Raw genomic sequence first — 27,247 nt, forward strand, 5'->3', positions numbered from 1 at the left:
CACCATTTATGATGTTTTAAAATTGTTAAACATAAACGAGGACTTCAGACATTTGCCTTAAATACATGTATAAATTCTATGCGTAATTTAATTATATTTACAGGCGGAAACTTGGCTATTTTTAAGTAAAGAATTATAAATGTAATTCAACAAAAGATGCCTCTGCCAAATCTAATATTGGGTTGGGGTCTAAGGAACTGAGCGATAAAAGAAAAAGCAGGTCACAAACCCCCACACCCGCCCCCCAGAATGCCGGGCGTGTATGGCTATCGGCTATCCAGTCATATATTCAGATCAGTGGTGGGTTGCCACGAACCTCTCATGCGTTCTCGCGCGATTTCCTGGCTCTGTCAAAATAACAAAGCTAGGCAAGTACTGCGTCAAGCTAGGTGGCGTTGTGGCGAGTTGTTGGACACGGCAAAAATAACCGCTGCTAATATATAATATCGATTGATTTTCTACAGTCAGATGGATATTCTTAAAGCGGAGATTGCGAGGAAGAGGAAACACATCGAGGAGAAGCAACTTGTTAACGTGAGTGTGCTGTATTTGGGGATTGTTGGCTAGTTAGGTCCTTTGCTAATGCTAACGTTGATTTTAGACTGCTGGTATAGATGGACTTCCTCGTTTCTTTTACGTGTATTATGTTTACCGATAGAGTCCTAACCTTTACGTTCACTGTACTTACAAAGCTGAATTTATAATTTGGTAGTGACTCATTTTTATTTACTGACTTTAAAAGAGAAGCCCAAATTCGTTCTCTTTGTCTACTGCACTGCTACACTACAGTTAATAGTATATTATTTATTTAATTATTTACTTACTTACTTACTTACTTACTTACTTACTGAAACGATACGCATTTCCTATGTAGCCCTAGCAATGGAAATAATTCACAAGACCCATTTTTTTTTTGTTCCCAGGACTCCAAAAAGTTCTTCAAAAGGGCCGATCTTGCGCGCAAGGAGCAGGAGGACTACTTCCACAGATGCGGCTATAAGGCAGGTGGATTGTTGTTAAACGTTCAATGTTTTGCCACCATTTAGACAGACTGACAGACAAACAGGCGCGCGCACACACGCACACGCACACACACAGGTAGGTGGGTAAGGTAGGTAAGGTGACACATCCAGGTGTGCATTTAGTATTTGTATTTACCTTCACTGTGGTGTTTCTCCTCAACTTGCCACCTGCATCTCTGTAGGTTCAGAGAGAGGCTCCTGACAGCCAGGTATGGGTCTGCACAGAGAAAGTAGCTGACATCATGCATGATTAAAAGAGTGTTATTTTTCTTTTAATTTTTTTTTATTTTTTATCATGCACATAAGAGTGTCTGCTTCTACTTCCTTGGTACCTTTTGACAATTACAATAGACTTTGATTGCATTCTCCATGGTCCTTTGTGATTGCAGTAATTTTGCCTGCTTCTCGTATTTTTTGAACTTGTTTCATGGTATTATAAAATGTTGACAAGGAACAGAAGCCACAATGCCAAATCAGGACACATCTTTCATGTGCTTTTCTGCATGGGTACTGATTTGAAATTGCACACATTTTACAAATGACTTTTTTTTATTTATTTATTTTTTTATATATATATATTTTTTACTTTGATTGCAGTTTGCAACTCTATTATTTATGGCTTTTTGTTGTTGTTGTTGTTGCTTTCTATGTTTAATTTGTGGTTGCAATGGCCTATATGAAAATCCTTAAGCCCCTTTCACACTGGATTCCAGGAAAATTGACATTATTTACCTGTCTATTTCAGATAATTAGATGCCTTGTGGCTTGCGTTATGTGCGCAAATGTTACAATTTCTTTCACCACAAAGGGATATGAGCGATGTGTTTTTAGATACCGTATACTGTATAGCTTATCACAAATACAGTTGTTCAGGGCTTCACGAGCCCCCAACTCGCAAAAGTCAACATTACTTGTGGTCTAAACTCACTATCTGACCGGGGAGTGGGGGTTCTAAGAAAACCTAAAAAGGAAAACAATGAAGGGGTCACACTTAAAGGGGGACCAGACTGCAATGGATGCCAAGTAGGGCTGGCGCAAATGATTATTTTGCCAGTCTATATTTATCACTAATAATAAAGTTACAATTAGTTGACTAATCATATGTAAATGAGTCATATCTAAACCTGGGGTGTAACACAGCGTATCACACCAGCAAACGGCTGAAAATAATAATCACTAGCTTACAGCTTGAATTCTTATGTACAATTTAATAGACAATTAAGATGATAGTACATTCAATTTTACAGCTTGAACTAGCATTCCCGTGTTTATAATAATGATGGTGCAACTAAATATTGAAGGCAGTATGTGGTTATTTTTTGATTGTTCAAACTAAGTTTCAAACGTTTTGTGGATAAAGGCTGGATCTTTAACACATGTATTATGAAAAATTAATTACTGTATTATGAAGCACACATATGTACATATATTTAAAATGGCGTTTTTATCATACATCTGTTTAGAAAATGTGTGGTCCTCCTATGTGCCTCTCACCCTGTAGCACTGCTAAAAACTGTGGCCTCCTTCCTCCATCATTTAAGTGTCCATCCTAGATTTCTCTACCCGATTTGTATTGTTTAAACTTAATAGTCTTAAAGATTAGTCATGCATGCGTCATTGAAAGCATGATGAAGTCCACTACTTTATTTTTTAAAAATACTTAATAAACATAGCAACAATCAAGCAGTCAATTAGAGGATACATTGCAAAAAAAAATTCTTACTAGTTTCATGTAATATATTCATGGAAGTCTGTGCTCTCATCCTCATTGAATCCCGGGGTCCAGAAGTTCTTGCCGCCTCACATTACGCAAATTGAATTTGCATTTCATATAAGATTCAAATAGCATCTCAATTCTCAAACTAAACTTTGCATGTTCCTTTTTCTCTTGAAGATTGACAATAAGGAAGAGAAAGAAGAATCCACCTCCGCTAATCCTGTTTTGGAGTTGGAACTGACAGAAGAGAAGCTGCCTATGACGCTGTCACGACAGGAGGTGAGTTCAACTGGGTCCATTTCACTTTTATTCACGCATCACAGGGAAATGAGTAATAAGAGCATTTTAACTTAGCAATGGCAGTCACTCAGTGTGTAGACATTTAATGACCTATTTTGAGTCACTGAAGAAAACAGTTAAACCAGGGAGCACAGCATGTCTTCATTATAAAATGAAATAGAAGTTGAGGCTCAAATCATTAGCAGTTTCCTAGAAAGACACTCATTGATCCACAAGTGTGTGCGTGTGTGTGCGTGAGATTAGGTCATCCGACGGCTGAGGGAACGAGGCGAGCCAATCCGACTGTTCGGCGAGTCTGACTACGATGCCTTCCAGAGACTCCGTAAGATTGAGATTCTGACTCCAGAAGTAAACAAGGTATGCCTCCGCACACTTTGAGGTGGAAAACAATATAATCCCTTTAGTTAGCAGTAGGGATGAGTACCGAAGACGGTACTTTTTGTGGTATGGACCAATTTTGGTCGGTTCTCCTCAGCACCGATTCACGTAAACTCAAACGGTGCCATGTTTCGGTCCTGAAGCACGTCTTTCAAAGTTGTGACTGTGCGGGAATGGAAGAGTTGACCATTTTCCATGGCGCACTTGAATGGAACATTATACGTGCACCAGCATACTGACGTCACCCACTCACACAGGACTTCACACGCTAAAAGACATTTCTGGGTTTTGGAAAAGAGCGAGATTTTTGCGGCACCAAGCCAAAGAAATACAGTTTCGGAAGTATGACAGCAGCGCCGGGTGCAGGCTTGCAATCTCCCCGGTTCCCTGCAAGCAGTGCACGCCTGAGAGGGAGCTGGCGGCAACGTCCTCGCTCGAGGACGTCTTCTCCCCACCAAATGGCATCATGCTGGAAGATACACGGCCACACTATCGTCAAGTATAGAGAAATTGTAATTTGGATTTACTACTGGTGACCATATTTTAAATAGCAGAAGATTGTGGCCAAAATGTAGCGAGCATTAATAGACCATGTCGGGTACATTCAAATGATTAATTTGAACCCAATTATTCTCTTTGTTCATGTCATGTCCTCTTCTGTCCCTTAAAAAAAATATTTGAGTCCAACGTGGCTTCAAACTTCAAGCTTATCACGCAGCAGGCTTTACAATTGCACAAGAAATGAAGTTAACATCAATAATGAATTTATATATTTACTGTTGTTCATCGCAAAATACTTTGATTCACACTTTTTTTTTTTTTTTTTGTAATATTGACTTACGGTTATTAATTATACTTCAGTAATTGTAAAATGTTAAACCTTTATTTTTAGTACTCCTCTTGCTCATTTGAATGATTTTTTTTTTGTCAAGTCTTATATTTTGAAAGGTAATTGCTAAATTGATTTTTAACAATTTTTTACTATTAAAGAAACTGATGAACATTTACTACCAAATAAATAAATACATAAATACATAAATAAATAAAATTTGAGAGAGAGAGAGAGAGAGGGAGAGAGAGGGAGAGAGAGGGAGAGAGAGAGAGAGAGAGAGAGAGAGAGAGAGAGAGAGAGAGAGAGAAAGAAAACGAGAGAAAACACAAGTACCAAAAATTGTTACCAGTTCCCAGGTACCGAGTGTTGAAACAGTACCGGTTGAAATATGAAAGGTACCCATCCCTAGTTAGCAGTGACCTAACTTATCACTTACCATTTTTGCTTTGTGTTGCAATACTAAATTTAGGGTGTGTGAGCATCACAGTGCTCAACAACACAGCAAATATATAGTTCTCAAAGGGCTTCAAAAGCACACAGTAGTCTAGAATCAACGTCACCCTCTGGTCGACGTGCCTCATTCAGGAAAGGAAAAATTCTCAGAAAGGGATAACGGATGGAAGGATCCCCTTCCAGGATGACTTTGCTGCAGAAAAGTGGGCAACATCATGGCCTGAAGTGCCTGCCAAAACAATGAAAAAGAAGGTGCTATAGACGAGGCACGGGCGCCCTAAAGTTGAAACGACGTAAGTCGCGTACGACATAACTCGAGGACTTGCCGTATTACAGACCTTAGTTTTAAATCAAGTTTTAAACTTTTCTACAGCGATCGCCTCTCTAATTTTTGTGGGCAAGTCATTTCAGAGTAATAGATCCTGAATAGAAAACTCAGGAGGAATGGAAAAAAATGGGCCAATTTAAATACTCTGTTAAACCGGTGATTGTCCCATGCCTAATTGCGTGTATTTTATTGTGTACTTGATGCTACACTTTACAGTCAACAGCACAGCTGCAACACAAGTGCAAAAGCTGCGTTCATTACATATCGTTCATGTTTCCGCCATCCACTGTCTGTGTGGCGTAGGGTTTGAGAAATGACCTGAAAGCGGCCATGGACAAGATCGACCAGCAGTATCTGAACGAAATTGTCGGTGGGACAGAGCCAGGAGAACTGGACACACAGCACGACCTCAAAGTGCACGAAGAGAACACCACTATAGAAGAACTGGAGGTACGCTGACACATCCTGGAAAATATGGGGGCTGTCTAAAAAGAGCTTGTCGGGTCTCGGGTCAGGTCTGGAGCCGGAAGGCTGGCCGCAGCGTCACCTGTCTCAGCACCTGCTGGCAGGCTGGTGCTCCAGGTCTCCTTTTGCGTTGTGTGTTGAAATCAAATGCGAGTCGGGAAAAAGAATAGGCGGGAGTCCAAAGTCAAGCTGAACAAAAAGTGGCTTTATTGGCAAAAGCACAATGAGACCATTCAATTTGCGCAAATGGAAAAAATCTGATCATCTCAGGAAGTGCAGCAGTTTATAAAGCTTCATCCATGGTACAACCTCTTTTCCCAATTGGCTGTCAAACTTGTCTGCCCACTTCACGCTTAGATCTTATTGGCACGGGAAAGCCTCGGCCAAACCCACTTATTAACGAGATGCAAATTATTGAATGCTAATGGTATCTGCTTTTGACCACTAGGGGGTAGTGCGAGCTTAGTTTTGTGACTTCTACTGGTATCCAATTGTTATTGAGTAGCCCGCAGATCATACGTCCCCCCTCCCGTTCTTGAGACCAGAAGTAGTAACAAGTTTTACTGGTATCAAAAGAACTTATTCGTTCATAAAAATAAGGTGACCTATCATTTACATTGAAAAGAACTTATTCGTTCATAAAATAAGGTCATCTATCATTTACATTGTATAATCTAATAATTTTGCTAAACTAACCTTTTGCAGACACCCAAAAATAGTGAGAGCCCTGTCCCAAGCCTCGTCCCCCAGCCAACAACAACGGGATCCCTGTCCCGAGTCACCTGACTGCCACTTGACCGTTTGCAAAATAATGAGATCCTTGTTCTGAGCTTCTCCTATGATTGTCCACTAGAAGTCATAAAGTAATTAAGATTCTGCTCTGACCTTTTTCACCGTCATGCTTGTTAGCTTCTTCAGGATATCTCTTGTTCGTTTTTTAGCCCTTAAGCGTGAAGGGGCAGCTCTCAACAATTGACCACAGTGAACATGTGATTTCAAAGGGGAAGTTCTTTTCAACAGTTTGACCATCGTGAACATGTGATTTCGAAGGGGAAGTTCTTTTCAACAGTTTGACCATCGTGAACATGTGATTTCTGGTATTTTCAGCTGGCACCTTAGAGTTTCAAAATTAAGTAAAATGATTAATTGGTAACAAATACATGATTCCCTTTGTGAAAAGTCAGGATACACACTGGCATTCAATTCCCTTAGGCTATTTAAACACAAGTAGCAATCATAAAGTTGTTTAGCATGAAAAGGATTTCACTTGAACATCTGGCCTAGAATAGGTCAATAGTTCAAGAGACAGCACCAAAAATCAGATCCCACATTCCCCCCTTCATGATGTGAATACATCATGAACAAAGTAGACAAAGATGATAGGGAGCACAGCTTAGTCGTTCATGAAATCACAACACAGACACCAGCATACAAATTCTGAGTTATTGGCACCGCTAACACCAATCATACAGCGTAAACAATTACACACCGCGACACCTGCAAACCTCCACATCAACTCCAGTGTTAGAGCAAAGCTCTGCAAGTGACCAATATTGAACCCGAACAGATCGAGTGTGCGCTCTTCGGAGGGGGCAGGCACCTCCTGGAGCGCGGGGGAACTTGGAAGCGGCTCGGTATGAGCCTCCACACCGTGGGACTTGGCCACATGTCAACCTGCGTAAGAGCATGGGGCCTTAAATTAATGAAAGAACTACTAGACACCTATAGCCCTGTGTCACGTAGTCAATAACCAAGCAAAAAGGCAAGTTAACACTCGCTATCTACATTACAAGCGACAGAGTTTAGCACATCAACACTAAAAGAAAGGCTAAGTGAAATAATTGTATGCCAGTAGTTGTACCCGCCGGCTGGCGGCCAAAGGGACAGATTAACATAGTGTAAGTTTAAAGGTAAAGTAAAAATAGCATAGACATAAAAAAAATTGCATAAAATCATAATAAGATTAAAATAGTACAGCCATAAAGGGCTAAATAAAAGAAAAAAGAAAAGAAAAAAAACATGTGGATCCAAAAGGCTAACATAACATAGTGGAGGATTTTTTTTTTTTTTTTTTTTTTTTTTTTTTTTTTTTTTGAACAAACTGAAATCTCAAAATATAAAACAATAAAATGGCACATTGTAAAACCACATCGAAGAGAAGAACAAAGGTTCTATGTCTAACACGCTAAGATAAATGCTGAGCACGTAACATGCTAACGGTACTCAAAATTTGCTATGCGATATTATGTCCAAGGAGAGGAGCGGATGGGGAAGCTCTCAGAAGAGTGACAGTTCAGGAGAAAAATGTGAGCGGTGTATGCATGGATACAGGGAGTGCATGGGCTGAGAGAGAGAGGCTAGTGATGGGTGGGGGTGGAAATGTTTGCAATGGCCCGGGGCAATATGAGTGGAAGGAGGGGTGTAAATGCAAAAGAGAAAGTGGAAGAAAGAGGGGTCCAGAGGTGACGAGAGTCCGTGTGTGCGTGTGAACGCGAATGTCCATGTGTGTGCGTCAAATGTCCGTAAACGAACGAGGGCTCCGTGCCCTACACGAGTGAGTCAGGTGGATGGTGTGTGAATCAGCGACGTCCATCCGATCATGATTTCCACACTGCGTGGGGATTATTATGCCCCAACAAAACAGTGATAATGCAAGATGTGATCGTGATGTCCAGTTGTTCTCTGGACAGCATATCTGTACTGAAAAGGTGAACCAGAGCCACAAGGGGCGGTGCAGGCGTCGGCAGGGGATTGAAAATGTCAACCCAGATCCTTTCTCGGTTGACAGGACAGGTGGTCAGAAGTGAGGCCTCTTCAGGCTAAGGATTCGGCTGTGCAGCCATGCCACGCTGTCTGGCTAGGTCACGCTGTATGGCAGCTCTCTGCCTGGCACGGGCTTTCATGATGCCCGCGCGCCACACCTGGTATAGCTCCTTGGTGTCATCTGGGATCCGGCTGCACAGGATCCTGAACTCGAGGCGGGAGATGTCAGCCAGCTGTTCCACTGCCAGGGTCGCGCAGTCGTAGCCTTGTTGCCCCAAGCTCGGGAAGCACAGGCCATGGGGCATCCTCAGTCTATGCCGCTTCCATGAATGGCGGCAAGGAGCCAAATCCTCATCTGGCCTCGGGTGTACGGCTGACGCAGGATGAGCACCTCCTCGCACCCCTGCTGCTCCCGGTTGTGGGGGAGGGTTGGGGGCCACATAAGATGAGGAGCCACTGGGGGAAGTCAACAGGTGGATGAGTCTGGTGGGAGCCTGGGGGGACCACATGCCGGGCCTAGCAACATCAGTTGGCAGGCCAGACGGCTGTGGCCTTGGCGCAGGTGATTGCCTCCCAGGCGGAGGGCACCAAGGCTGTGACCCTGGCCGTGGAGTTGGTCGCCTTTGTGGATTGGCTGGTGAGTCAGGAGATGCTGGGTCCGAAGGCGTCCGCAGCCGCAGACGGATTGGTTGCAGTGCCGGGGAAGGCCTGGATGGGTTCAATGGTGGCTCCCCTGGCTGCATCGGGGGACCCGCCGTTGGGAGTATGTTGTAACTCCCCCTTCCAGCCAGCTCATCACTCAGGCGCGGCCACCAGTTCCCGGGCGTCTCTCCCATCTCCTTCCTCCTGCTTAGGTGAGGGGGATATAAAGGAGAAACGCACCTGCCACCGCCACTTCCCTTTTTCCTGCTGCGCCACGCAATATTGGTCAATATTTTGGAGACATCTAGTCATACGTAGACGTCTATCACTCATAGTGTCCGCAACTAGCTTTCTCCGTGTAGAAAACAAAGTATATCCATTTAGCTTAATTGTTATCACTTCTATCAGGGCCCTAGTATTCAAAGTCTTATAATGGTCCTGGCTGAAAACGTCGTACTCAAAATAAACAGGGAATATATCAGTGAAAATTGCCATTCCCCCCTTTAAAACATAAACATGTTTTAACCATTTCCAGGGATAAATAACAACCTCCCTAACAACAACATGAAGGGGGAAAGAGCCTACATAGTGATAGGGAGTAAACACTACTTTATTACTCCGGGCACATCGGGTAGTAGAGCGACAAAAAGGGATGGGGCCGAGGGGTAAGTCATTCAATATGTCCTGCAGACCAAATTTAAGTTTTTTGTTTGTTTTATGAGTCATTAGTTAAGATATTTATCTGCCATAACTTCATAGACAGAGTCGCAAGGGAAAGAGGAAGTGGCATCAGGCAAATGCATGTCGGCGCCGTAAGAATCAACCACCACTGGAAAATGGGTTACAGCATTAATAGATCTCCTAACTAGCACTTTAATCAGGGGCAATATACAACAGGTGGTAATTAACACTAGCAAGAGGAGCAGGCCCAGTGCAGTGGCAATGAGGGACAAAACCTTCCCGAAAGACATACTTTCAAGCCATTTGGCGAGTGTGTCCAGCCACCCAGTTTTGGTGTTCCAATTTGAATTACGGACATGCTCGTCTTGTAGCGTAACCAATTGTTGTAAGACTAAAGTAAGGTTACCTTTTTCGCCAGTATGCATAGGAATCTCCACGCAACATTCGTCACCAATCATTGAACAGATCCCGTTATCTACGGCTAACATAGTGTCCAACACAAGTCTATTTTGCAAGGTCATTAGAGTGGTAGCATGGAGCTGCTCATGAATATTCTCTAAAGCCATTACTGTCCAGTTAATAAAACGTTGTTGATTATACCACAAGTAATTAATCCATCTACTGTTACGAGCAATATATTGTGAATTAATAAATGGACCAAAGAGCGGAATCCAGCCAGTGCCTTGGCCGGACCGGATCCAACCTTCAGAAATAGCAGAATGCTCATCTGGGACCTCTATTGGCTGCTGGTCCCATGAAATATAGACAGAATCGGGCTCAGTGAGTGTGTTTGGACGCAAAACAGACCTCTTCCCAGCCTTTTTTTTAATAGCCAACACTGCCAACTGCCCAGTCACCATAACAGGTGCACACAACCCCCGCCAGCGGGCGGGAATTACAGCCTTAACTTGATCATCATTGTCGCACAGCCAAAAGACGTCTGCGAGTGGGGTACTGGGAGCATCACCTGCAATAACAGGGATGACTCTGTGGGTTCCAGAAGTGCCATTAACAGCATGGACCAGGTCACCTCCATTTTGGAGGACCTGCGCACATTGCAGTGGGGACAGGGCAGTTGTGTTAATTAAATGTATGACTGACCAGAGCTTGCGACCACCCGGGATGACACTAGTTAGGGTGTGGGTTCTTTGTAGATGCCCATCCATTGAACGGTTAGCTGCCTTTATCCACATTCTTTTATATTTAAGCCCAAAAGCAACACAGACCGGGTGCACAATATTTCGGTCTATACGCGACATAGGTGGGGCAGCTAAAGACATATTTTTAGACAAAACCCGCGGGCAATGGTACTTATCTGTGACCCACTCAGGATAAATACCTGATGCTAACCATAGCGCACAAGTCGTAAAACATAATCCAGCACCACAATCATTATCCCTTAATTCCGGCAGGGGCCGTACAGTGGGCAAGCGCTTACGATTATAACATGTTATACAAGGGCGTTTACTTATTTGTCGGGCTGAATAGGCCATCCATTGATAAAATAAACTACTATCCTGTCCCAAGATTTTAACAGAATGGTCATTATTAGCAATTTCATTATAATTAGGCAAATTAACAGCACGCCGGGAGCGAGTGTGTGCCACGCGCATCAGAGTAAAAGATTCATTTACAGTCATAGTAACGCCTGTATAACCAGTAGTCGGGAGACAGTGGGTGACATTGCACATGAGTGTGACTGAACCATAAACGTAACATTGCCTAGTCAGTGCCTCCATTGCAAATTTGTCATGAGTCGGTCCTACAGTCAGAGTATAACGGCTGGAGGGAGTATTTACATATGTCAGATCTATGTTAGAGTCATTGTCCCAGGCTCCCTGCGCCGCAACAACAAGCCCTGCAGCCAGAGCACATTGGTGAAGACGCACGTCCCTATCCTCAATACTCTGTACTAAGCTAAAGGTGAAATACGTCAGGGGCGGCAGGGCTATCAGCAAGATCAGCAAGGTCAGGCTGATATTCCTGCAGTTCTCGGAGGAGGTCAAGGTCAATGGTCGAGAAAGGGACACAGTCACTCCGACTCGGCTCAGCCTGGACTGGATCCGCCTGACCGGTCTGGGCGGAGGACGGGCCGGCTCCTCCATCGTCAACTGATCCGGCCCCAATGTCCCCTCCAACTGATGCATCTCCACCCATTCCTGAGGTGGGGGGTGGGAGAGCTGCACTTCCCCCCCCCTCGGGGGAAGCATCACTTGTGACAGCACCTGGGCTAGGCTGCTCATTGTCAGATGATGCCAACTCACTTGCGCAGCTAGGACTCAGAGGCGGAGGTAGCGAGCCACTACTAGGTGATGAAGAGTCGCCCCCTTGTGCTAGCCTTTGGGATCGTCTAGGAGCGCGCTGCACAGAGGGTTCTCTAGCCGCCGCGGGCGTCCGAGGCCTGGCTTCTCCCTGCGGGGTGGCGTGGTCACCCCTGGCCAGGCCTGGTTGCGTTTCAGCAGGCCCTTCAGGCCGCGGTGCAGGACAGCAGTGGTTTAGGTGGAACCAGACTGATTTACCTTGGACTTTGACAGAAGTTGGAGTTGACAAGATGACCTTGAAAGGACCTTCACGTCGAGCCTCGTTCCACCTGCGCTTGAAAGTCTTCACGTACACCCAATCACCGGGCGCCACACGCTGCAGGTCAGGCTGGATTTCGGCCTGTCGGTCCTCTGCGGTCTCAATAACCTGTCGAGAGATAGCCTTGTGTATTTGGGTTAAATGGTGCAGGTAGGAGGTCAATTCCATTTCACACTGTTCTAATGGAGGCCCTTCATACGGGCCTCTCAAAAAGGGCACAGGCATGCGACGGCCAGTTAGCATTTCATGCGGGGTTAAATGGGTCGTGCGGTTAGCCTGTGATCGCATTGACATGAGAGCTAGCGGCAGGGCATCCATCCAATTCAACTTACCATTACTGCTTGCTCTAATTTTGGCTAATTTGGCTTTCAAGGTACCATTAGCACGTTCGACCACACCTTGAGACTGGGGGTGGTAGACACATCCAAATTTTTGCTTTATCCCAAGCATTTTCATGCTAATTTTTACAATGTTGGCAACAAATGCTGGACCATTATCCGAGCTGATCAGGTCAGGGATGCCAAATCTGGGGAACACCTCCCGGCACAAGAATTTAGCAGCAGAACTGGCATCAGGACCCTTCGTGGGGACAGCCTCAATCCACCTACTAAACCTGTCAATTACCACCAGAACATATCTGTAGCCCCTCACCCTTTCAATCATGTCGATGTGGTCCATCATTAGATGCAGAAACGGTCCTTCCGGTATAGGAATGTGGCCCAGTGGTGCTGAAAAGGATTTCCTCACATTGTGCTGTGCGCACACAATGCACTCGTGTAAAGTCCGATCCACCATGGCTGCCAAGAAAGGGGTCCACCAAACCGCTTTTAGCTTGCGCAACACCTCACCCCGATGACAATGATCTTGGCCATGGGCAGCCAAAATTGCTGTTTTCACCAATGACAGGGGCAACACAAAATGTCCCTCCGGGCTGCGCCACAAATTTCTCTGATGACCATCTGTCAAACACTTGGAAGCGCCCCTTTTCTTCCATACACTCTTCTCATACACCGATGCCGCATCCTGGGTCTCAATCAAGGAGACTAATGTAGTCAAAGGCTCACAGTCACCCGCAACCAGCAGGGGGGCCATAGCCCCCACCGATGCGACCTCCCTGGCTAACTCATCTGCATAGTTATTCCCCTGGGCAATCAATGAGTCATTCTTTTGGTGACTAGCACATTTGATGATAGCCAGAGCTGATGGCAGCATCATGGCTTCCAAAAGTGAGGCAAGCGCTTCTGCATGAACAACTGGAGTACCATCAGCTCGCTTAAAGCCTCGTTGCTGCCAAATTTTTCCATTAATATGACACACGCCATAAGCATATGCAGAATCTGTGTATGCATTTAGACGCTTGTCTCGTGCCAATTGACATGCGGCTGTCAATGCCATCAGCTCAGCAAGCTGGGCTGAACAAGGCTGCGGAACCTTTTTCGCCTGCACTTTAGATAATGAACCATCCAAGTGCAATTGGACAACTGCATAACCCGCATGGTTACCTGTTACATCTTTAAAGCATGACCCATCAACAAAATATGTGAGATCCGCCTCGATAGGCTGATTATGAAGGCATCACGAGGTTTCAGAAATTCTTCTGTTGATTGAATACACTCATGCGTTATATCTGATTCTGGGACCATCATACGAGTGGCTGGATTAACTGTATTACATCTTTGTATCGTTAACTCAGGTGCTGACAAAATTACTTCGTATCCGGTACGCCGGGCTTGAGTCAACACAAAACGCGGACTCGTAAGCAGTGCATGCAATTGATGTGAAGTAAAAAGGGACACAGGGTGGCCCATAGTTATTGGTGCTGCTTTTTGAAAAGCAAAGACGGCCGATGCTAATCCTTGGTAGCATGGAGGCAACCCTAACTCAACATTGTCCAATTTAGAACTATAGTAAGCAATCGGCTGCTTCCCAGTTGGAGTATCCTGCATCAAGACAGCACATGCATGCCCAGATTTTTCTGCAACATACAAAAGGAATGGCTTTGAGTAATCAGGGTTTCCCAAGGCAGGTGCTTCCTGGAGGTCACGCTTTAGCATTGAGAATCCCTGGAGGGCTTTTTCATTCCACTCCAAGTTAGCTGAGCCATTGTTCTGTCCGGCCGCGCGGATCATTTCACGCAGAGGGGCCGCTTTTATGGCATAGTCACAGATCCAGGCTCTGCTATATCCTGTCATTCCCAAAAAAGTCAACATTTGACTCACTGTTTTTGGCTGTGGGGCTTTAGCAATTGCCTCCAGGTGAGTAGCAGATATTTTTCGCAAGTTGCCGCATAACCTCCTCCCCAAGTAGTCTACCTCCTTTTGACAGAACTGCAACTTGTCTCTGCTAACTTTATGCCCTCCCTTTTCAAGTGCTAAAAGAACAGTCAATGAATCACGCTCGCAATTTTCTTTTGTCGGACTGGCAACCAAAATGTCATCCATATACTGAATGACAGTGCTTTCTACCTCTAGGTGACCTAAATCCTCTGATAGGACCCTGTTAAAGATTGTGGGGCTGTCAACATAGCCCTGTGGTAGGCGTGTGTAGGTATATTGCTGCTTTTCATACGTAAACGCAAACAAATATTGCGATGCTGGATGTACTGGAACGCTGAAAAATGCTGAACACAAATCAATCACTGTATACCAGAGTGACTCAGGTGGGATGTTTGAAAGCAAAGTGTGGGGGTCCGGCACCACGGGAGTCTCAGCATCCACTATGGCATTAATAGGTCGTAAATCATGCACAAGTCTGTAATCAGGCGAGCGTGGCTTGGGAACGGGGAAGATCGGTGTGTTGCACGGGCTCTTTGTTTTGACCAAGACCCCTGCTGCTATCAGTCCTTCAATAGTGGGCTTTATCCCTATGGCTGCTTGTGGCTTCAGGGGATACTGGCTTTTATTGGGCAGTGTCACGTTTGGTTTTAACTTGATTACAACTGGCTGTGCTGACTTAACAAAGCCTATGTCTGTCTTATGTTGTGACCACAGTCGCGAGGGTATCTGACCAAGCAGGCTTTCATGCTCTGCTGACAGTGAAGCTTGCACAAAAGCTGGCCTGTGCACCAATGTGGTCACAGCGCGGCCTTCACTGACAGCAAAAAATGAAATTTTGATAAATTGTTTATCGGGTGAAATATGGACGCGCGGATTATCGGTGTCTTTCCATGCAATAATTTGTAATGCTTCTTTTACCATTGGGCCAAGCTCCCATGATTTGTGTCCCTTTTCAACAAACAGTGTCATGTGTGGTGCTGAATTTGGCACTTGAAACCATATGGCTGCTCTTAATGGAAGTGTAATTGCTGCGGCTGCCCCTTGGGGGCCTACATAAATGTTGACTACGTGCACATAGAAGCAATTATTATCCATAACTTCCTTCCAGCAAATCTCATAGTCTCTGTGGTTTTGTAATTCGTCAAAGAAGAGTGTGCAATGTTCAGGCATTGATGGCTTTCTTGCATGGGGCAGTATTTTTTGTATCCATTCAGTCCATAACTTCCAATCCGACAGGAGTGGTGCAGTCTTCACGAGCAACAGAGAGTATACAGTGGCATAATGCTGTTTTTCTCGTGGGGTTTGGAGTGGCATCAGGGTGGTGGCTGGTAGCGAGTCTTTCGGCGGCAGCTCAACCCAGATTCCATCCGGTGTGCACATGATATTGGCATTAAGAGCACAGAGAATGTCTCGTCCAAGTAGGTTGATTGGCGTTTGGTCAGAGATGAGAAGTGGCGCCACTACCTTTCTTCCTGATACCAACATTGGAATTGGTTGGGTGAGGGGGATTAACTGGGTTTTCCCAGAGAAACCTATAGTCTTTATCGATGAGCCAGACAGGGGGAGTTTTAATCCAGAGCTCCCCACGCAGGAATAAGTAGCCCCTGTATCCACCATGAAGTCATGTTGTGATCCTTCAATGACAACAGGGACAGTGGGCTCGTCCTGTGGTTGCGTTGTTACTGCTGGCGCCATGACGATTTCTCCCCCAGGCTTCTCTGGGCCCCCCTATTGCGGCCCTCTCAAATCTATCCAGGGATTGGTGGGACAGTCGCGTTTGATGTGGCCTGGCTCGCCGCAGCCCCAGCATTCGTTTCCCTGGGGGCGGTTCTGGCCCCGGGGTGCTGGTCCTCGATGAGCCGCATTGCGCCTGGGGTCAGCAAAAGAGGTTGGTGGTCCCCCATGGTGGCCCGCTGGAACAGTCTGTGGGCCCGCATTTCCACGACCAGGTGTCCGCCGGCTGCCATGGCTGTGAGTCTCCCTTGTGGGCTGGCTTCTTCCATCCCTTGGCTCATTATAGTGCACGTGGATTTCAGTTGGCACTGAAGGATGCATGGGAAGGTTCAGGGTCTGCGGCCCATTAGGCTGAGTCAGTAGGGGTCCTCCCAGTGGGAGGATTGGCAGGACAGCAGCTGGCACAGGTGCAGGTGCTTGTGTTGTGAAGGCCGTTGCCTGGGGCATGGGGGCCGTTACCTGGGGCACCTGGGGGCAGGAGGCCACATATGGGGCCACAGTTGGAGCCGGAGGCTCAGGGATCGGGGAACCTCCCACCGTTACCAGAGGAGCTTGAGTCTTGACCTTGTCCTTCTTCTGTCTCAGCTCAGTCAGCTGCAAGTGGGTGAGCTTGGCGTTCATCTGACGATGTGCCTCTTCTTCCTTTTGTTTTTCCTTCCGCAGGGCCTCCACATGGTGCACCAGGTGCTCTTGGAACAGAGGCCAGTCCATTTTCATGAGTCCCACCACATTGTCCAGCCGGTCTTGAACTTCATCAGGCATAGATTTTTTCACCATGACTTTGAACAGGCTTTCAGTGGTGCTGTTATTATTCCAGGCACTGCCGGTCTCCTCTCTCCACTTCCGCTGGAAAGAGTGAAGGAATTTAATAGGGCACTCATCTTCCTTCAATGTCTCACCCTCCAGTTTGGCTGGGTCCATTTTTTCGGGATAATATTGTCGCAGCTGCCTCCAGACATCGCCACGGTGTCCATTAAAGCCAACATGATCAGCCTGGTTCCCCATCAGCAGCACATCCAGTCCAGCTCTCTCCAGGATCTCTTCCGCTGCATGTTTTCCAACCAGGTGCATCAACAGCGCTTTGATGTCTCCCAAGGCAAGCGTGACTCCGGCAGTGCTTTCTTCCAGGGCGGTGATCCATTTGTTAGCCCCGTTCGTCAAATCAGGCAGCCTGTCAGCTAGACCTATCATGTCGCAGAAGGACCAAGGCACATAGTGGCGCTTTCCATAACTTCTGGTGACCAGTGGGCACTGGGAGACGCTGGCCCCGTGAGGGCCTCCTTGTTCGCTGCTTGGGTGGTATGCTCTTCCGCTGCGCAGTGTTCCGCCAGGCCCATGTGGCTCGGCTGCATTCCTGCCAGGAAATGATGATCTTGGAGTGTTCTCATAGTCCGCCCCTTGCAGCGGCCTTTCAGTGCTCCACTGGCTGGTGTAGTGGGGAGGATCAAATGTCTCAGGGATGTCCACCAGAGCTTCCTGGTTGGGCGTGGGAGCAGTGTAGGAAGCGGATGGTGGGCTCTGGCGTGGATGCTGGCCTCCTTCTGGAGTGGGCCCAGGGTGCAGGTTCAACTCCCGTCGTGCCGTCAAGGGAGTCTGGGGGCTTAGAATTGGAGGTGTTGGTTCGGCAGCGCTTTCTGACAGCTGGATCAGGGATGTCTGTGGGCACCTGCTCTCACCCCCCCCGTACCGCTTCTCCATGTCAGCCAGTGAAAGGAGCCCATTGTTGGAGCCTCCCTCATTCGCGCGTGTGATATGTCCTTGCTTTTTAAGGCACTCTGCTAGCATTATGTCTCTGTATTGCTCTCTGTTGTCTCTCGTTTCTTGAGTTGTCATTTCCATGAAGTCCAATGAGTCATCCGTGAACTTCTTCTTTTTTGACCACATGGGCAAAGCATCCACTCCTACTTTTCGTATCACTTCATGGAGGGCACTTAGTTTTTCTTCCAGTTGCTCATCATCAATCATGGGTGTGCGTGTCTGCGAATTAGGATCAAGTCTATGTGTGAATAAACTCGATCGAGTTGTCGGGTTGTGGGCTGTGTCTATACTATTCTCTTTGGCTCTGATGCGTGTGAGTGTGTGTGCTTCAGCAGCGCACCTGTGTGCAAGGGTCAAAGGGTCAATAGAGTGCGCGCGCGCGCGTGTGAGCTCGCTTGGATCAACAGTGTGCGTGCATGCATGCATGTCTGTACCTAAAATGTCTCCTAATGGGCTAGGACTACATGTGGATGTAGACAAGTCCGAAGAACCGCCCGCCCTCGCACCTGCATCAAAGCCCACCCTTCCATATCCTCTGTCTGCTTTTGGCTGTGTTTTGAATGACACCTCAAAAGTGCCTGTAACCTCCCCGCTTAAACTTCTGTCTTGGCCCCCCCTTACCACGTATTGACCAGACTGGCCCCCACCCTTCTCACATGTATATGGTGGTGGATTGGCCTGCAGCTCTGGAGCAGTAGGCAGGCACAGTAGCTCTTCAGCTTTATTTTTTTGAATTTGAGGATGAGACGGCCCGTCTTCCCTCAGCGGAAGCTGTGATGCTCCAAATGCCCGCTTTCTGCCCTCCTCTCTAAAAAATCGCAACACTTCTCGCTCTCTCGCCCGCTTTCCTTGCCTGCTTGCGCTAAAGTCTTTTGCTTTATAATGTTTAATATTTTGCTCAATTTCATCGCAACAGGCAGCCATAAAGGTCCCTTCTTTAGGCCATCTTAATTGGCCAGAGGTTCTTTTGTGCCACTTTGCCATACATTGTCGAATTTGTTGCTCAAAATCAGGTTTTTGCATGATTACAAATGCCATTGGGCTAGATGTCCCGACTCCCTTTGAGTGTCGAACACCCATGACGCCCTGCGTAACCTCACCTGATTGTGAATTCAGACTTGCCGGTTCGTTGTCCGCGCTTACTTTTATCAAGACAATTATCTTGCCCGCGGTAATAGCAGTTTTTAGTTTTGTTCGGGGGTGAAAAGTTAGCCTTAGCTGCTCCTCGCCGTCACAGTCAATTTCTTTAGTTAATTGCCCAAATTTACCCACCTCCCAATGCACTTTTCGGGGAACCACTGAAATACAGAGCTTTGGATCTTCTGAAATTTTGTTTTCTCCCACAAGAGGCAAATGGTTGGGGATTCCCAATAAAGGTTTTAGAGGGACAACTGCTTGATCTTGAAAATTTCTGCAGAGATAGTCCAACAGTGGAGCTAGCCGGGCTGCTGTCCAAATTTCCCTAAGTTGCAAGTCCCAGTCAATACCGGGAAAATCTTTCTTAATACACCCAAGATTACAGAAATCTGTTATTTTCCACAGTTTATGATTTATCAATAGCTCACTTTGCCACTGTTCTTTCCCGTTTTTGTCACGAAACGTACGTTCAAGCCAGAAGTGGGTTCTTATTCCCTGCACTTCGGGCTCGTCAATATCAGGAATATTTAATTTTGGCACACTTTCCTGTACGATTATATTCTCCATCCACTATTAGTTCATATCACTCACCTTACTTTTATTTATACTATTTTACTATTTCCTTTCTTTATTTATTCGTTTAATTATTTTATTATTATTGCTCTCGTTATTATTCTTATTATTGTTGCCGATAACAAAAAGGCACTTTATTTATTAGTTTTTATTATTATTAATAATATTATTATTTTTAAACCCGCTCTCCTTCCTTTCTATCCCTCCCACTGCAGGCTTAACAATTTTATTCCTTATTTTTCCATGCCGTTTACAATGCAATCCACAGAATAATTCACAATGCGATTCACAAATCTTTCCAACACTATTTCCCACTATCTCACAATCCTTCCCTAATTACCTATTTCACATCAGTATTTCAGAAAACCTTCCTTTGTCTTTTCGCCAAACTGGCTAGCACACAGGCATCAACCACTAACCTTCTCACTATTTTGCATACTTTTCATCCAACTTTAGCTCAAACACCACTAGACAACACTACACAATCTTCTTTCCAGTTAACAACTTTTTCTTGATTATCCCTTCTAGACTCTTAAAAAACAACATTCAGTTATGCTTTTCCTACTAGCAATCCACTTTTATCCACAAGTCCGCCGTCTGCAACACAATTTGCCTGTCACAGACCAAAAGACATTACAAACATAGTTCCTCTTGAACTAAACTTATAGACAAAAACACAGTGATCTTAACGACCCAAAACCTTCCTGGCTGGGGACACTGCAATCACTTGGCTCAATACAATTTCTTTAGCCTACTCCGAGGCTCTTGAACACACACAAAAATAAGGTCCTCTTCGACCTAGAAACCCACCCGGATTTCACACACTTAGCACAATGCTTCTCGGCCTGCCCTGAGGCCGAAAAATAGGGTCTCCTTAACCCAAGCAGGTGCTCAGTTACCAGTCAAATTCACATCACAATGAGTCCATCTTGGACTTACAACAACGTCCACCTGGACGACCCTTACTGGGATTTTTAGAACAATAATGCTGTGGCTCACCTAGAGCATAAACCTAACTTTTAGGTTTTTACAACAAAAAGGATCCGTCCTGGATCTGCCCTCCCTGGGGCACACACAGCTGCAGCTCACCTTGAGCAAAGAATACTTTGTACTTAATACTTTGGCCGTTTTTCACACAACAAAACAAACATACAACATGCACGTGGTCAGGTTGACTTTGACTCCTACAATTTACTGGTTACTTTTGACTAAATTCGAAATAGACCTGGGCATATGTCAGACAGCTAGACACGCCGTGATCAGGCAGTTAGTTTCCAGACTTTAATAATTGAGCAGAATAAAAGGTCTGCTTACCTTAATTTTTTGTAGGCCTTGTCTGGAAGTAACGCACCGATTTGGCGTGACACGCTGTCCGTTTTTTTCCCAGAACTTTGTCCAAATCCGGATGTCACGGCACCAAAATGTCGGGTCTCGGGTCAGGTCTGGAGCCGGAAGGCTGGCCGCAGCGTCACCTGTCTCAGCACCTGCTGGCAGGCTGGTGCTCCAGGTCTCCTTTTGCGTTGTGTGTTGAAATCAAATGCGAGTCGGGAAAAAGAATAGGCGGGAGTCCAAAGTCAAGCTGAACAAAAAGTGGCTTTATTGGCAAAAGCACAATGAGACCATTCAATTTGCGCAAATGGAAAAAATCTGATCATCTCAGGAAGTGCAGCAGTTTATAAAGCTTCATCCATGGTACAACCTCTTTTCCCAATTGGCTGTCAAACTTGTCTGCCCACTTCACGCTTAGATCTTATTGGCACGGGAAAGCCTCGGCCAAACCCACTTATTAACGAGATGCAAATGATTGAATGCTAATGGTATCTGCTTTTGACCACTAGGGGGTAGTGCGAGCTTAGTTTTGTGACTTCTACTGGTATCCAATTGTTATTGAGTAGCCCGCAGATCATACGTCCCCCCTCCCGTTCTTGAGACCAGAAGTAGTAACAAGTTTTACTGGTATCAAAAGAACTTATTCGTTCATAAAAATAAGGTGACCTATCATTTACATTGAAAAGAACTTATTCGTTCATAAAATAAGGTCATCTATCATTTACATTGTATAATCTAATAATTTTGCTAAACTAACCTTTTGCAGACACCCAAAAATAGTGAGAGCCCTGTCCCAAGCCTCGTCCCCCAGCCAACAACAACGGGATCCCTGTCCCGAGTCACCTGACTGCCACTTGACCGTTTGCAAAATAATGAGATCCTTGTTCTGAGCTTCTCCTATGATTGTCCACTAGAAGTCATAAAGTAATTAAGATTCTGCTCTGACCTTTTTCACCGTCATGCTTGTTAGCTTCTTCAGGATATCTCTTGTTCGTTTTTTAGCCCTTAAGCGTGAAGGGGCAGCTCTCAACAATTGACCACAGTGAACATGTGATTTCGAAGGGGAAGTTCTTTTCAACAGTTTGACCATCGTGAACATGTGATTTCGAAGGGGAAGTTCTTTTCAACAGTTTGACCATCGTGAACATGTGATTTCTGGTATTTTCAGCTGGCACCTTAGAGTTTCAAAATTAAGTAAAATGATTAATTGGTAACAAATACATGATTCCCTTTGTGAAAAGTCAGGATACACACTGGCATTCAATTCCCTTAGGCTATTTAAACACAAGTAGCAATCATAAAGTTGTTTAGCATGAAAAGGATTTCACTTGAACATCTGGCCTAGAATAGGTCAATAGTTCAAGAGACAGCACCAAAAATCAGATCCCACAAGCTGACCTTCAAACAAGGCTGTTTTGTTATTTGAGGAGTCTTAGCCAAAACATGTCCACCTTGCCACTGTCCACCGTGCAGCAAGCTCACATATTTAGCTGTTTGCATGTACATTGGCAGCTTGTAATTCATGAAAAAAATAAGTGAGGGAGCTTGACCATTATGCATTTCCAACAGCATAACATCTATTTAATACAGTGAACATGAAGTTCAATGGAACATGTCTTATTTTGGGTGGAATGGGGAAGTTTTAAATGCCCCTGTTGGTGAAATTGTCCCATGAAATGTGTGTGCCCTGTACTCATACTCAGAGCTCCACACTGGATGTTGTCTGATGTATATTTATCACCCATACAGGCTCTTGGAAAAACTCTGGGCAAAGGAGATGACGACGGAGACCAGGATGTCATTGACAAATTCCTGAGTGTAAGACAACTGGAGGCAATCACAGCTCTGTATTTGCTGTGAGACTCTTGTCAATCGACTTGATTGTTATTTCTGACACCATTCCAGTTCCTTCTCGGCGTGTGGGCCAAGGATCTGAACAGTCGCAAGGACCACGTGAAGCGCAGCGTTCAAGGGAAGCTCGCCAGCGCCACCCATTCGCAGACCGAATCATACCTCAAACCTCTATTCAGGAAGCTCCGGAAGAAGGTAACATGACTGGTGTTGCAGTTGTGACTCTTTGGTTGTGTGTATGTTGAGAGTAAAGTGCCGCCATCTAGAGGTAAGGTCTTTAGCCCGAGCCCAACCTGGCCCGAAATTCGGGTCGGGTCGGGCCTTAAATGTCAATCATTACGTTCGGGTCGCGTCGGACCGGGCTTCTCTCTCGCTGACTTCTGTTATATGTATGTTATATACTTATATGTTTATAAAAATGTATACTAAAACGATGTGTGAATACTAAACTAAGGAATACTTGTAAATAAATAATTTGGATAAAACGGAGAAGGCGGCGTTGCAGTATTTCTCCGCGGAATTAAGCGAGTGTGCATCAAGATCTCTCTTTCACTCTCTTTGCCTGGCCTCTTATTCTGTGTGCCAGCGTTATTTCGTTGTGCAAATGTATTTATCATGATCATAAAAATATGTAGATTATTTTAACGTTAAAAAATCGTGTGTTTTTTTCTGCCAAAAATACTATGGGATAAATTGAAATTTCGTGTTTGCTTTGGGCTCGGGCCTGCAAATCAAGTTAATTGGTCGGGCTCGGGCTGGGTCGGGCTTTAATGCCCGCGGGCCTGGGTCGGGTCGGGCTGCATTTTTTAGGTTCGATCTTACCTCTACCACCGTCTAATATTTTCTTGTGACAAACAGTATATTTTCTTCACATAGTTCCCCATTAAGAGTCAACCTTCAGTTGAGTAAATTACTAATTTATTCACATAAATATCCATTAATTCCTGTGGAAAGTATAATTTTGAAAATTCCCAGTATTTTGCAACCCTATTGACCAAGTAATGTAGCTCCAGCATTCACGTCAAGTAAATTTTTCTTGCTGTTAAATTTCAGAATTTACCAGCTGATATCAAAGAATCAATCACCGACATCATCAAATTCATGCTGGAAAGGGAATACGTCAAGGCAAACGACGCATATCTCCAGATGGCCATTGGAAACGCCCCCTGGCCTATCGGCGTGACCATGGTGGGCATCCACGCCCGTACGGGCAGAGAGAAGATCTTCTCCAAGCACGTGGCCCATGTCCTCAATGATGAAACGCAGAGAAAGTATATTCAGGTAAGCAAATATCAGCAACCCTCAGGACAGATCCTGGTTATCTACATGTCAGATTTACAAACAGTCAAAATAAATCAACAGTTTTGGGTTTAGTCCTCATAACATCATACATCCATCCATGTAGGGCTGAACGATATATTGTTTTGAGACCGAAATTGCGATCTCAGACAGAGCAGTTTCGAGATCGTCAAAGATGCGTTTAAAAAAAATAAATAAATAAAATATTTAAGGGCCTTTATCCCCAAAGTTCACAAATCAGTGGCATGCCACAGTACACACACACACACACACACACACACACACACACACACACACACACTAGCCAGCGACGAAATGGTTTAAAAAAAATAAATTAAAAAAAGCGCTGAAACTCCGTCTCACTATCGTCACGTCACCCGGAGGCAATTGTTTCGTGGCTGCTTGACAACTTGACAATACAGTCCGTGATTGAGAGCGGAGGTGCTAAGCTAACTTGCTCCGTGACAAAACGGACAGGCTAATAAGCAACAAGCTGCATGGTGCAGAATGCATATCCTCTCCTCTGTGGTGACAAATAAACTCCTACTAAAAGTGGCGCTTTCACCAAAGGCAAACAGGCAGTCGCTAAGCATGCTAATCGCTCATGTGAACTGCAGTTGGGAATGACCCAAAATAAGTGCGTCGAGTAGACTATTCACAGAAGTCTGGTTAGAATTGGGTTAAGGCGGCGAACCAGTAGCTGTGAACAGAACATTTGTACAACAATTAATATGTATTCTCGACTGAAAATAAGATGACGGTTAGCAATTAGCCGAACAACTGAGCACGCTAACGGCTGACGTCAGCCATGACGTCAAGCTCGAGGGCCAAAGTAAATTAATATCAGTAATGTTCTTTGCACTCTTTTTCCATCACTGAGTTCTGATATCTACACAGTAGTAGGGCTCCAAATTACTTTTATTTTTCTAATCAGTGTTTTTTAATTGTTGAATAGGTTTAATTACGTACATAAAAGGCAGACACGTTTACATAAAACCACAAGATTTGAATGCGAAATAGAGAGAAGAATGAATAATGCTTTCTGACCCTTTTTCACAAAAAAAAAATTACCTTTTCACAATTACGGCAGTACTCCCATTATGATTTTACACTTTTACACTCACCGTTACAGTAAAAATACCAAAAGAGTTAATACCATGATTATATGATTTTTACACTCTATCACAAAGCCCTCTGTCTCTGTTTGAAGCAGTTCAGTCTAGAGCAAAATATGGGTGCATGGGGAAGATATTTATTTACATATGATATTACATTTATTTACAAAGAACATGTATATTAATACAAATCATTTTTGGTTACATAGACTATTACTGGTATACATAATTGCATATTTAAACATGGCGCCAAATAGTACTGTAGGTCTTGCCTTAACTTGAATCATTTTAAAGGACTACCTCTCACACACAACCTCTTTTGTGTTCTTGCATTATTCGAGTAATAGCTTTTAATATTCTGATAATATGTCATTTTTTTTAGTCATGTTTGGAAATGTGACTGTACATTGTGAATGAAAAACTGAATGTGAAGAAAATCACAAATTATATTGAAATCGCAATATTTGTCAAAAAAAAAAATCAAAATTCATTTTTTTTTCTGAAATCATTCAGCCCTACATCCATGTATTCTCTAGAGCACTTGTTCTCATGTTGGTTGTGGGTGACCTGAAGAGGCAGGGCACAACCTGAACTGGTTGCAAGACAATCACAGGGCACATATAGACAAACAGCTATTCACACTCACATTCGCACAATTTCAACTAGTCTTCATTTGAATCTTACGCACATGTTCTTGGAATGTGGGATGATGCTGGATTGCTCAGAAAAAAAAACGGTGAGAACATGCAAACGCCACATAGGAAGGTTAGAGCCAAGATTCAAACCCAAAATTCTGAAGTATGTGGCAGATGCGCTAAACTCAACTTAACATGTCACCTTTCAGAATCTGAGTGAAATATTGCTCCTTTTGTTTAACTCTAATTAGGCGATTTTAACCTTGAACGCGGCTGCAGACGTTTGCATTTCATTCACGATTTGCCAAATGAGACAATTTCATTCCTCCTGCACAGGGACTGAAGAGGCTGATGACCATTTGCCAAAAACACTTCACGACAGATCCATCCAAGTGTGTGGAATATAACGCTCTTTAATGCCACGCTACAAATAAACAGTGGGAATTTGCAAGTAGCTGGATTACGTCAAGACGGCACCTTGTTGCAGAAATGACACTGATGGAGATTACTCGAATCCACCTCTGCATGTTTATCTTCGGACTTGTCGCGACGCTTATTGGTTTGCTCAGCATCTCATTTTTCATAGATAACAGCTGGTTGAGAGTATGCATAATCGTGGATCCTCTGCAGAATTGTGTTCTTCTTTCAGGAAACATTAACTGTTTAGTATTTTCTGTGTGCCATCATGCTGTCTAATGTGGAAGATCATGTAGTGTAAGTTCTATTACACTCACCCACCTCCGCAGCATCAGGTGTGTGCATCTTTTGTTGAGTTTGTTGTTTGCAGCCGACAAGTTCAGGAGTATTTAGTAGGTAATTATACAAAACACAATGTTATGCCGGACATTCTTCTTAATTACTTACTGCAACGGTATAATCCCCTGGGTACTATCATATTATAATCATTTTTTTTTTTTCTACATTTAAAATACAGTAATTTTCTGTAACTTAGAAGCTGATTTTTATTTATGCTTGCATATGCATCACACATGAGGGGTAGAAAACACTAACCGCTCACAAGAATAGGCTCTAACCTAATTTCTCTGGCACTGTTTTTCTTTTCCGACAATTTCAACAATTTTTCTCGAACGATAATTTATTCTCCATTTTATTTTATTTTTACAAAATTCCATTAAATTCTCACAATTGGTCTGCTAACATATATTTCTATCATCTTATTTTCCCTCTTACAAATTTTAATTTAAAAATATTAAATAAACACACAAGGAAACTCCAGGGTTTGGGGTATGTTCTAATAAGTAAAGTGTTGGGTTTTTTTTGTATAAAATCCTACTGGATTCTCACTGAATGAGTCTGTGATCTGATATCTCTAAAAATAAAAAAAAATGCGAATGTACATTAACATTATTCCATTACAA

General features: G+C 44.3%; 1 protein-coding gene across 2 annotated transcripts; it reads left to right on the plus strand.

Moving 5' to 3' along the window:
- The first annotated feature begins 347 nt into the window (after window positions 1-347).
- Window positions 348-27,173, plus strand: prpf18 (PRP18 pre-mRNA processing factor 18 homolog (yeast)). Of its 2 annotated transcripts, XM_077515814.1 has the most exons (10): window positions 348-534; window positions 924-1,001; window positions 1,205-1,231; window positions 2,917-3,018; window positions 3,283-3,396; window positions 5,334-5,480; window positions 22,718-22,786; window positions 22,874-23,014; window positions 23,873-24,100; window positions 26,205-27,173. In XM_077515814.1, the coding sequence occupies exons 1-10, from the start codon at window positions 469-471 to the stop codon at window positions 26,283-26,285; spliced, it is 1,053 nt and encodes a 350-aa protein (XP_077371940.1). In that variant the 5' UTR covers window positions 348-468; the 3' UTR covers window positions 26,286-27,173. The 2 variants fall into 2 exon arrangements, with proteins under 2 accessions (XP_077371940.1, XP_077371941.1); XM_077515815.1 differs by lacking the exon at window positions 1,205-1,231.
- The last annotated feature ends 74 nt before the right edge of the window (window positions 27,174-27,247 follow it).

Source organism: Festucalex cinctus, chromosome 3 (genome assembly GCF_051991245.1).
Source record: "Festucalex cinctus isolate MCC-2025b chromosome 3, RoL_Fcin_1.0, whole genome shotgun sequence".
In the NCBI taxonomy this organism is placed as follows: Eukaryota; Metazoa; Chordata; class Actinopteri; order Syngnathiformes; family Syngnathidae; genus Festucalex; species Festucalex cinctus.